Source organism: Sipha flava, unplaced genomic scaffold (assembly GCF_003268045.1).
Source record: "Sipha flava isolate LNK unplaced genomic scaffold, YSA_version1 35a_pilon_pilon, whole genome shotgun sequence".
Taxonomy (NCBI): domain Eukaryota; kingdom Metazoa; phylum Arthropoda; class Insecta; order Hemiptera; family Aphididae; genus Sipha; species Sipha flava.
The window spans coordinates 1,026,519-1,039,360 of record NW_020273058.1 but is presented as its reverse complement, the minus strand read 5'-3'; the positions used below and the strand labels follow the sequence as shown (position 1 = coordinate 1,039,360).

The 12,842-nt window shown below is 34.2% G+C and overlaps 1 protein-coding gene across 4 annotated transcripts; it reads right to left on the bottom strand.

Annotated features, from left to right (window-relative positions):
• Window positions 1–1,321: 1,321 nt before the first annotated feature.
• On the bottom strand, window positions 1,322–11,557 carry LOC112687602. 4 transcript variants are annotated; one of them, XM_025560396.1, is made up of 9 exons: window positions 9,112–11,271; window positions 8,135–8,213; window positions 6,551–6,740; window positions 5,949–6,108; window positions 5,001–5,262; window positions 4,346–4,464; window positions 4,138–4,269; window positions 3,414–3,548; window positions 1,322–1,666 (listed from the first exon to the last, which is right to left on the bottom strand). In XM_025560396.1, exons 1-9 carry the CDS (start codon window positions 9,292–9,294, stop codon window positions 1,442–1,444), a joined length of 1,485 nt encoding a protein of 494 aa, XP_025416181.1. In that variant the 5' UTR covers window positions 9,295–11,271; the 3' UTR covers window positions 1,322–1,441. The 4 variants fall into 4 exon arrangements, with proteins under 4 accessions (XP_025416181.1, XP_025416182.1, XP_025416184.1 ...); XM_025560397.1 differs by having other exon boundaries at window positions 6,551–6,695; window positions 9,112–11,269; XM_025560399.1 differs by lacking the exon at window positions 9,112–11,271 and adding an exon at window positions 8,309–9,080.
• Between the last annotated feature and the right edge of the window lie 1,285 nt (window positions 11,558–12,842).

Sequence of the window (12,842 nt, the reverse complement as noted above, 5' to 3'; positions counted from 1 at the left end):
GTTACATTTTTTTTGACACGAGATTTTAAAATAATGTTTAAATATATAAATAAATAGTTTTGTAGAAATAAACAAATAAATGAATGCGTAACCTGGTAAAGATAATTATTTCCATAATTCGAAACCGGTCGTATATTACACATATAATAATAATCAAAGTTACACATTTATTTATTTAGTTCTGTTTTATTTATTTTAACACATAATTGTTAAAAAAACAATTTTAAATATAGGTATCAATAATACGTGTATTCTCCGGTTACACAAGGAAACTGTGTTTATTCATATATCTCGCATACATAAATAAATAAAATAATACCATATATAAAAAATAATTTCGATGTGTAATTTTTAATTGTTTCGATTTTGTTAAAAGATTTATTTCTTTTTTTTTTAATCAAAACAAACAGCTCCGCTGAAAAAATAGTATAAACAAGTAAAAATTAATGTATAATTTTGCATTCTTAATTTGACTAGGAACGAAGTAACAATAATGCATACGCATGACTTACGTATAATCGACTACGGTCGTGTTTATAATTCCAAAAAAAGTTTAAAACACTGGATTAGATATTGTGTTTTAAAGGTAAAAACACGCATATTGTTATGCAACAATAAAATTAAACACGTTTACGTAATTGTTAGAAACCTACATAAGACAAGATATTTTTCCTACGCTTTGCTATAAGTATAAACGAAGTTTCGCTAAAAAAAAATTCATATTCTTCATCCTTGCGAATGTATTACACTACCGAAACATAACATTCCACACTGAAGCTCTCGTCTATCCATTTTTAATTTAAATATCAATATAGATCACTGCAAAAATAATAAGATCAAATGATATTTTAATATCAAATTGTTCACTAAAAAAATTGCATTCACTTTTCAAAATTTTTAAATATTACGTTGTCGCAAACAATTAATTGAGTAATTATTGTTCTGAACTTACTGAATAATTCAATTGATACTGAATTTAATTCATTCAACCAACTTCAAACAATAAAAGCGTTTACAATTGATTTTATATTATTAATTTAAAGGCTAGAGCCGTATCTTTTCATATTCATACTTGAAACGCAGAACTAAACATTTGTCTTCTTGCGAGGTTTGGTTTGAAAATAAATGAAAACCTACGATCACTGCTGTGAGTATAATATATTTTTCCAATCGAGTCAGAATATCTCGAAGTACCGGTGTTCATCAAGTTTCAACGATCCGATTTCAAAAAAATGTTCGAGGAATGTCTGCGCAAATGAGAAACTCAATTAGTAGATAGTTTTCCATAGAATTCGCATGCGTGAGAAATTCAATAACACAATTTTTTCAGAAAAATTTAGATCTTTTTATCATATAAGGTCTGGAGGAGTTATTACAATCGTCCCCGTAATAAAAATATCATCATGATTACAGTACTGTCTTAAATATAATTATAAAAACACTAAACATTTTGTTTCGAGTTGTAGTAACTTATCGTGCACGACGGCAATGCCCATTTAGACGCTCTCAGTTCGATCAGGTGCAAAAGGATCTTTTTCACGGACGACGTACAGTCGCGTGTCAACATCACGTCTCGAATGGTCACGTACAATTGTTTTAATGAGTCCGGCACCTCCTGTTCCAGATCTCGTCCAACGGCGTCTACGATGTCGAACAGACATTCGATCTGCACAGATGAAAACAAATAGTGATAATAACTATAATAATATAAATCAATAACAATGTACTAACTATTATTATTATTGCCTACAACTGAAAAAGCAATTAATTATGATATTAATTTTTCGGGCCACGGTAAGTTCTCACACAAAGCACAGCAAGTAAACGTTTACATATGTAAGTTCCTACATGAACAAAAGTACAGCAATATGCAATATGTAATTTTCTACATGCAATTCCATGATTGAAAATATAATGAATTATTATCTACCATCATTATTAGTTATTACTAGGGTTCGGAAGTTGATGACCTTAAAAACATTAAAAAAATGACCTAAGAAAATATCCAAATATGACATCATAATAACAAAAAATGTCCTTAAAAAATTACAAATATTTACTATAAAATTCTATATAAATTTATCTAAGCTTAAAAATTACTCAAAAATCAAAATCATTGCATTGTACAATGCAAGCGTACCTATTCAATGTTATCAAAAGTAAATGAACGACGATTATCTGTTTATAAATATTTATATTTGGAAAAACTTCTCTACACGTCCACTGAAGTGATTAAGAGACGTAGACGAGAACTAACCGACATTTTAATTTTTGGAATTTTGAAAATATTACAAAAAAATAATAACACAACGACGCGACGACTGTAATCGGAGGGATATAATCGGATGAGTACTAATCTAAGTTCGTGGTAATTTCTAAGTCTTAAGTTATCGGCATAATGGTCGACAAGAAACGATAAGAAGTGACCTAATGTGAAATCAGTAAAAATGACTAAAAATGTGAGAAAATGACTGGAAAATGTCAAAAATTGATTTTAAAAGTAATAAATACCAAAAAATGCAAAATAAAAATTAGTTATTCGGATTCACATGCTAATTAAACACATTTTTAGTCAGGAGAGCATCGTCTAAAAAGTTAAAAAATGCAAAATGCATCAACTTCTGAGTCCTAGTTATTACTCTGAATAGTAATAAAAATGCGGTTTGTCACATTGCATATAATACGATTAATACATTTTTTTCTTTTTTAACACAATATAACGCAGTATGATTATGTTAAAAGTTTTCTTAATAAGCCACATACGATTTAATTTATATTATTATTATTTTTATTATCATGCCTATAGAATACGTGTGACATGTGGATGACTCACTATTCTATAAGTATGGACATGATTCAATTAAAAATCGAATTAGATTTTTTAAAAAAATGCAAAATAAACATATTTTAACCACACCAACTATGTTGTCAGTCCTATGTCTAAATAAAGTGAGAAGGACATTTGTGTTCTTTATACATTTTATTTGTGTAGGAACTTACGTACCGGTATATTTTTTTCGTATAGGAACTTACATAAACAAACCAAAAAGTGATTTTTACCTGCTATATTTTATGTGGTAACTTACATTCACCCAATTTTTCTATCCTCTCTCATCTGTAGTACTTTTATTCGGTGTACAAACAGTAGTTAAGTAATGCTAAATTAGGAAAAATGGGATAAACATGAACCAATGAGGTATTAAAACTGTGTCACTAAATGTCTAGACATTTTTCTTATTTCTGTATGATTTATGTCTTATGTATATTCTTTAAAAATAATTACTCATTGAACCACTAACCTAATAAGGTATTTTTAGCTATTCAATTATTTCACGGTCTTTTTGAACTATTCGTAATTAATTATCGTAACGTTTTCAATGATCTTATTATAATGCAATGCAGATTATTATTACTTCTTCAGTCGATGTCTGCTCTTTGGTGGGCATCAAGCAGTGTTCACAGATTTTGAACAATAACATGAGCAGGGTTTGTTTACGAGAATAAGCCTCCTTCTCCATTCTGCTTAATAATACTTTATTCTGTTTCATCTGAAAATCATTCGAAACGAACGGATAATTGTTAAATTGATTAATTTAATAACGATTAATTGTGTATTTTTAATATTGGATAATGTATAATTTATAATTTAAATAATACCTACATTTATAATATGACATTATGGTTATGTATAGGCAAAGGCAAAACTATATAGACTAATTAAAGACTATATTTTAGCAGACAAATAATTGTGTTTGTTTTTTTAGCAAATTTTGAATTTAAAATGTAATAGACATTTAAAATCATAAGCTTCAGTTAGGTATTTAGTAATATTTTTTCTCTCGGAATCTTGCTATCCCCTCTTTCACTACTATCAATAGATCTAATTAGTTCTATTGAACCTAAGCTTAAGCGTTCCATAAAATAATTCCTTTCGTTATATACGCCGTGAAATCAAAAAAAAAAAACCTGAATGATCCCCGAACATTCAAACGCGTCGCATTGTTAAATTTTTTCAAGCTAAAGCATCGACGTCGCTATATTATACAGGTGAATATTATGAATGCATATATTTTATCCATGACGACACGACCGCAATAATTAACAATATGACGATAAAGTGTTGGAGCGTTTACTTACCCCTTTGTACATCTGTAACACGAACGTTGCGTACAAAAAGAATCTGGGTGGTTGCAAGAGTTTATCTCGTTTCACGAACCACAGTTGTATGGTATTAATTACCATGTTCACGTAGGTGTCTCTTGTGTCTCTCTATCATAATGTTAAACACTTGAAATTAATAAAAATTGTTAATGTGTATCAGGACGACGTTATAATAAAAAATCACCTCGATGATATATAGTGACAGGTTAACCGAAGGGTTCAAAGCGGCTTGTTTGCTAACCGCATGTTCAATTATTTTCAACGCCAAAAGCATTAAATCTTTAGTCGGCGAGTTTTTCGTATCTGGAATGTAAAATGTATTCAATTGTTTCAATACAAAATATACTATACTCGTGTGTTTTTATTTTACCCAGTATGGATTTCACTTTACATGCAATACAATTGCAAACCATTTCGTATTGTTTTAAGAAATATTTCTTATTCTACAATTAAACACTCAAAATACCTTCAAATGAAGAATGGTATTTTGGCCAGAATAAACCGTAAAAATGTTCTTTGGGATTACATAAGAAACGAAATTTCCAACGACAGCAATAATTGTAATAATAAATGTAAAACGGTATTTGTTAAGTAATATTATTAGTTAATAAAACAAAAACGTGTTTACGTAATATTATCTATGTGAACTTATCTAGTTTAAAGTAATTTGACCACAATACTGACAAAAAATTATGTAACGCAATATTATACGCATTTTTACAATCAAATATTGAGATCCATATTACGTTAAACAATATTTTTATCCATGAAAATGTCTTAAACGATTTCTCTATTTTCATTGTAAATATTTTATTAAATATATATATATATATATTTACCTTTAACTATACGTTTAGCCATGTCGTTAATATCTTCAGGAAAACAATTTAAGTTTTTAACACAAAACTCATTCGATTGATGTTTCCACGACAAATGTGTTTCTTCGGAAGTATTTTGATAATGTTTACTGTCCGGGCCATTATAACTTTTTGACCGTCTCAAACTAAAGTCATTTTTTGAATCTATCACGTGTTTATTTGATTCATCATTGGACGTGGGTTTTGGCTTCTTTCTGGGCTCCTTAAATTGCACTTTCGGACCCTGAAGACATTCGTTTGAGTTACCAAACACATAAAGGTATATACTGTCGTGATGTAACTTGCAGACAAAGACGCATAGGCATAGCTAGACCTTAAAGTTAGGGGAGAGAGCTCCATTTTTATAGTGACAGGAAATTAAGTGGACGACTCTGCCCCTACAACCCTCGGTACTTGTTGGTTATTATCACCATTTTATTCATTAATGTTACTAAAATTAAATCTGTACATTTATTCTTCTGAGTGACGAATATTTTTGTATTTACTTTTATTTTATAAGTATTATACGACACGATATTTTTTACAATACATCACATACAATAATATAATAGTTTGTAAATAATAAATAAAAATAAAACATTTTCAAGATGTTGTTAATAAAAAATAAAGCGATCATTTAAATTTAAATTTAAGAATGTAGCTACCGTTGATGGAAAAAGATTTATGACAAGGAGTTTCAGTTACATAACAAATAATCCATAAATTACACTTCGGAAGAGGAGCAAAAAAAATTGATGGCTAAGCGCTCTAGTCGCCAACTAATTACGCCTATGGCCAGAGATTAGAGTCACTATTATAATCGGGATAATGGGCCGGACTCTAATCAGTCCGACCCTGCATTTGCATCACCTATTCAAACATTTTTTACCATTAGCAGAATACACTACGTACTATGTGTGTGAAAATTACCTGAATATCTTTGTATTGCGTGTTTTTCAACTGTTGAAAATTATTCTTATACCCTTTGTTGTACTCAAAACTTTTCTTCTGGCCATTCGATTTTATCTCGCCGTTGGTGTAGAACGTTCTCGATCTCGACATGGTCGTACTACCACCGTGATGAGTGCTCCTGAAATGAACATAGATGTATTATATTATTTTATCTTTCGCCGTAAAAAGAATGATGAAAATGTGCTATCGTGAATTACAACGTTATATTTCTGATGATTGTCCAATTTATAACATAAACATGTTTTAACAGAACCGTGATGGATTTCGGTTATAATTAATGCGTTCGAAGGGTGTGTTTATATTCTTGTATGATATATGAGCTGTTAAGAATTAACATTAGATGGATAAAATAGTTTGAAACATCGAAAGAAAGTTAAAGAAATATTAAAACGTCTCTGGTCGCTAAACGATTGTAGTACAAAAAGGTACCTTAGTACATTATATTTGTATATTGGTCAATAGAAGTATAAATCGATTACAAGGATTTAACAATATTTAGAAAACATTGTAACTATTTCGTTCTCGTACTCTAAAATATTAATTTTAAACGACCAACTTACTCCGGTTTTGCACCATTCATGATGGACTGAGGAGCAGTTTTCGATCGTTCTAAGGAGAACTCTTTGGCATGCACGTTGAGATTAGTACAGCCTTCCGATGCGTCTGAAGCGACTTTGATGTTCTTGGATTTCTGGACTCCGTTGGCTATATATACATTATCACTGTTATTATTTATGTCACCTCGAACACCTACATCATGCCAAATGCATGTCGTTAATAAAAAGATTTCATGCTGAATAACAAGACACATTAATAAGAATAGTCGTGGTCCATCAAAAAATAACCAATACATGGCTGTAAATTAATATAATTCTTAGTTATGACTTAATTATATGTCAAATATTTTTATCAAAACGAATTTGATTGATATAAGATCTATGTTTTGCTTATTCTGTATTTATAGTCGTGTCACTTATTAGTTTACAAATTTTATAATAAATATAAATTTTATAATAGATGATTATCAATGTTTATTGATTATAATCTATAAACCTTGGGTGATTACAGCCAAATTTTTGATTTCCTTTGTAGTTTACGGTAAGTAAATCGATTTTAAAATGCGTATAATAAAAATAGAATGAAAATTATATATATAATATATTTTTTACTATATCGGAATATTAAAATATTAATCGAATTGAAAATTCATGTTTATTTTTATAATGATTTATTACTTTAGTCAAAAATTATGTATTATATGCGTTTGATATGCATTTGAACAGAACGGAACATTTATTTAAGATATTTCATAATCGAAGCACTCGTGTTTAATATTATTTCCAAACAACAAACATGACAGTTCAAAACAGTTGAAATTATAATTTTTTCACGGCAAACGGTAAGATGGGAATTTAAATTAAAAAATTGTGTTGTTAATATTACACACTATATTATTTCAAGTTATGCATACAACGTGATTCTTTCAGTACAAATAATCAATGCATCTCTTGAGCAGTGGCATATCTGACTTTACTCTATGGAGGGGGGCTTTATTTCTTTTTCCCCTTCTCAATAAAATTCTAGACGTTCAACAACGTTTATTGCACCTAATATACGTACTCTTTTTTGAAAATTTACATAACATCATATCATAAAATAACAATACATCTTAAACTTATATTAGGTACCAAAAAACAATATTTATTTAAAATAATAATCAACAATAGGTAATCTGATAAATCATAAATTCTAAGTTTCATTGTAATTTTTGTAATTTTATCTTAGTAAATATAAAGCAAATACTTATAAAAACATAACAATTTATGGGGGGAACGCCCTTCCCCAACAAAAATATGCCACTGTTTTCGAGTTACAAATTCACAAACATTTTATATAATATTAATATTTATAATTGGTTGCGGAGAAAAAACTAACCGTAAGAATAGCCGTATTGTTAAACGTTTTAATAACGGGAGTAAATATTATCACATAAAGTAATTGTATTAGAAAAACAGTCAAGAGTGTTGTATTATTAAGACTCGTTTAGAATTAACTGTTTAAATTCGAGACTAGCGCACTTAATGTTATGAGTGATTACACGGTGTGATTACTCATAACGTCAAAGCACAAAATTATATACATACTCGGTGGACGATAAATAGCAAGTGTGGGATGTTTCTTTTGTCCCATAACACCGCTATTACTTCTATTCAAATGGCCTCCCTGACCAACAAAAAAAAAAAAAAAAAAAAAGATTAAAACAAAAACATGTAAACGAGGGACGGTTAATAGAAATTTGAAGAAAAAAAAAATCGCACTCGATATCAATCTGCTTTCGGGTACGGTGAGTTATGCAAACGCATAGCAGTGCAATACAACACAAATTATTACTTGTAATGATCCATACCCATGTCCATTGGCATGTCTAAATTAAGACAGCCGATGAATACGAGTGGTGCGTTCCGTAGTCGCGTGCAAATTCTCTTGCACCGTGGGTGGGTGTGGTAATTACACCGCGTTTCCGTGATGTGCAACGAATGAACATATATTTCGCGCTATCGAAAAAGAGCGGTTTTATCGGTGTGGGAGGGGAACGTTCTGATCCTTATTCGCTGCGGCATATCATCCGAAATACAGGGCGCACCGTGCCCGTACCAACAGCATTCCACGGGCGTACGGAACGCACCGGAGTCGTACAAGACTATATGTTGTCACGGTACCGAGGAAAGCGTTTTCGAACGGCAGTGCCGTGACCAGGGGTTGGCAAAATGGGCGGTCGCCACGGGTTAAGCAGTAGAGTAAAAGCTCGTATTCAATTAAAATTGGGTTTTTTTTAAAAAAAAATAAAATGAGCGCCACGGTGGGTTGCCTTGAAATAGCGGTACGACGTCGCGCTACAGGACGACTTTACGGTATAATTTCCTGTCGCGATTCGCAGTTTGACGGTTCCAGCTGCTTGTGCGCGCGGGAATCTCCAAATCGCTGACGCGGAGGAGACGCATAGGAAGACGACGATCGCGACTTGATTTCTATTTTCGAACTCGAAACGCGTACATGTCCTGCCGACGCCAACCCCGCCGTCCACTGTTCGCGCATCTCGCCCGGTCCCGGTCGTAGGTACCTGCATGTGCTGTGTCGCGTGACCCGGAGCGGGACCGCCGACGAAGAAGCTCCTCTGGCGATTCAGTTCGTTCTCCAACTGCTTTTTGGTCTTCGGACTCGGGTTGCCGCGCTTGTACCTCCGGCAATAGCTGTTGCCGCCGTTGTTGCCGTGCGGCTGTCCGTCGGCGGCGGCGATGTCCATGACGACGATGTCCGCCGGCCGGATCGCCCGAATCCGAAATAAACGAACGAATTTATTATATGTAAAAACAGATTCTGCAGCAACGTTCAACGCCGCAGTTTGCCGGTCGCGGTACACTTCGGGTGTTTATTGGCTGCCGCGGACCGTGTGCCCGCGGGCCCCGGCGGAACGACGCTGGACGCGCGACCGATAGCACTGCCGGCCGGTCAGCAGGATCGCGCACGGGACCCGTTACGACGTCGACGAGCCCGTTTGGAGTTGGTGGCGGTGGGTAAAGGATCGGACGGAGGACGCGCGACCGTACAGGGATCGGATAACCGCGCGGGCCCACCAGCGGTCGTTGGCCGTCGGACGGCGAGCGCGCGACGAGGACTGATCCAGCTGCCGCCGTCGTCGTACGTATAATTATACGTGCAGTACACGGCTATACAGGATGCGCGTATTTTATTAGTTTTCAAACCGGCGCTTGGAAAACACCAATCGTTTTCGAAAAAACGACGATTTCTACGTGCACGTGTGCTCGTCGCCCGACTTCGACCGACGTTCTCCGCCGGACCTGCACGACCGACAGTGGCACGTACGCGGTGTCGTAGCCATCATAGGGCCAGGCTAACCAGTGCCCCGGACGGCCTTGGACGTTTCGGACACTTTTATTCATTGAAACAATCGACAGTGTTGACGCGTTCAACAGTAAACTCCCGAATCCTACGTGGTGATTGCAGTGACAATCGGAATTTAAATGTATCAATGATTCACGTAACTTATAACACGTTTATTTTGCAGAAAAATTAACTGGATTTTCTTTTTACTCGGTATATCATTTGAGAATTGTTTTCATTTGTCGTTTCACGATAGGTATTCACATTTACAAAAGCAATATGATGCGTGAATTTTGAATTTGCGTGTGAAGATAATAGGGGGCCCTGCCCTGTGTAACTACGTGATTTCGTATTCTACCCGTTCGGTAGTGCACGTCGACAAGGTTTCGCGGTAAATCATTTCGCGTGCGATTTTACCACTGCAATCGTACACACGTCGATCGAACAGAGAGATCTGACTCGGGAAACGCAAGTGTACGGTTCGGAGGAAAAAAAAATAAATAAACGGTAAGAAAAACCAGCCGTCGCGTACGCGAAAAATGTCACGGCGATCGCGTAGGAATTATTTTTTCCCAAAACACCTCGGGTGGTGCGAAACCCGACGGGTACGCTCGAGAACCGAGCAAACGGCTAATGCAAATAAATCACTCTGTATGCATGTAATAATAACAAAACGAATAATAGTGGAAATAATGAGAGAGGAAAAAACGCTCGCGCGCATATCAGTCAGTCGCAACGCGTCTATAAATAACACGGTCCCGTTCACGCGCGCGTTCTTGCGTGGACGCGTGTGCGCGTCAGTAAATTCGTATGTGTGTGCGCGCGCGCGTGTGTAGAATTTTTTTTCCGACTCTTTGGACGCATACCACAGCACGCGCGTTTCGATGGGATCGCGACGGTGGCGATTTGCGCGTCTCATGACATACGCACGATACGAGTATGCACTACGGCTGCGGTTGGTCCGGGTTGTATCAGGCGAGCGTAGATTTGTTGCGATTGACAAACCGTTGCCGGTTTGCACCCATGGACGATTGATTTTGTAAAAATAATAGAAAAAAAAAAAACAGATGGTTAAACGTTCATAGAAGTGTTTCCGATGAAAATTTAATGAGAAAACGGTCTTCTTTGCCTACTGTTTCGAACAAAATGTTTCGATCGTTTTTTTCTTAGTAAAAATTAACTTTGTGCGTCCCCGTTGAAAATCACCGCGCCAATTGAATACGACTGCACCGTTCCGCGACACGTGCCCGTTAAAATGGTACAGCATCTGTCGTAGCACGCGCATCATGTTGCGGTCTCCGCACGTCCTATAATACTGTCCGTGGCTAGACCACAATGTTAGAAGTTTTAGATGCAATATCAACTATACCTAGATATTTTTTTTTTTCATATCTACCATGGTAGAGGTATATTATGAACAAATAGGTTAGAGGTGTAATAATCATTAATTTTATTAAGATCAATGTTTAATTACCTACACTTGTAATTCCCTGTTCGAGTTCAAATTGAAATCGTTCAACAATTTTTCAATGTTGAGGTTTTCTGTGTGTTTCGGTTCAAATGCCGATTGGTTATAAATCTGATCATAAGTCATGTGTATAACTTGAAAATACTTGTACGTATTAAACTTTTAAAAAACATTCTATTAATCAATACTTATACTTATATTCCATGAACACATGTCAGGGTTTCACGAATGATCGTTCACACGTTGTAGCTATAAGGAGATTAGCACAAGTATGTAGTGCGAAAATCAACTGTTTAATTAGGTATATACCATTTCAGGTATATAAGGGTAATGTAAAGAGAAGTGAACGGTCTTATAACAAGTCAATAAACATCAGTGACACCTAAGCAAGAATTCTTGAAAGTCTATTAATTTTTATACTTAAATCTTCACAACTTATGATTGTGTAACTGTGTCGAACCCACCACACGTAGGTTACACAGCATTCCAAGTTAAAAACACTTTTAGTTAAATGTAGTAATACTATAACCAGGCCCGGCTCAAGTGTTTAAACAAACATAGGGGAAATTTAGTGTAAATATTTTATCAAATATTTTTTTTTTATACATAAAAATTGTCCAGGAAAAATGCCGCCCTTGGCTTGGGCCTATATTGCCTACCCCTTGAGCCGGGCCTGACTATAACAGTATAGATAGAATATAGATTTATTTAAATAATTTTTTTTGTTTACTTACAACCGAACTGAAATCATATCATAGGTATCTAGTCGTTTGCAACACGATAAAATATCGAATATGATTTCCCGGAATGGTTAATGTTGACATTTTGAAGATTTTTATGAAATTCTTCCAGTGGGCAGCGGAAAGTTTGGCCTTACCTCAAATTTCGATGCTTAATGAACAAACAGGGTCTGTAATGGTTTTGTATATGAGTATTTTATTTTTAAGGCTTATTTTCGATGATTAAAATTAGGAGGAACAGAAGGTGTGAGTTTACATTGAATTCGTTACGATCTATCCGTGTAAGTCTTTAATCAACAGTTACTCCGTCGTTTTTTTTATATAATGATTCATCAGAAATTACGACATGCAAACGACTTAATATAAATCTATAACGGTATAACACGTATGCGTTTGGCGCTGTAAATATTTAAGACCATAGCATCATCAAGTCAACTATAGAACAATGAGAATTCTTGGAAAAATCTTTAAAAAAAAACAATTTCTTATGCAGATGCTTACTATGACTGTAACACGACAATAGTTATAATATCGTAATATATCTTTTTCATACATTATTATGATTGTAGTATTATTGTATCTGGCCTTCATAATATATAGGTAACATATTCAAAATATTTTTTTTTTCAAATATTTAACACGCAATGGGTACGAGTTCATCAGAGAGAACACTTTTCGCAAATATGTATTTATACGTGATAATAGGTACAGTTTTTAATACGTTAAATTTGTGTTCTTTAC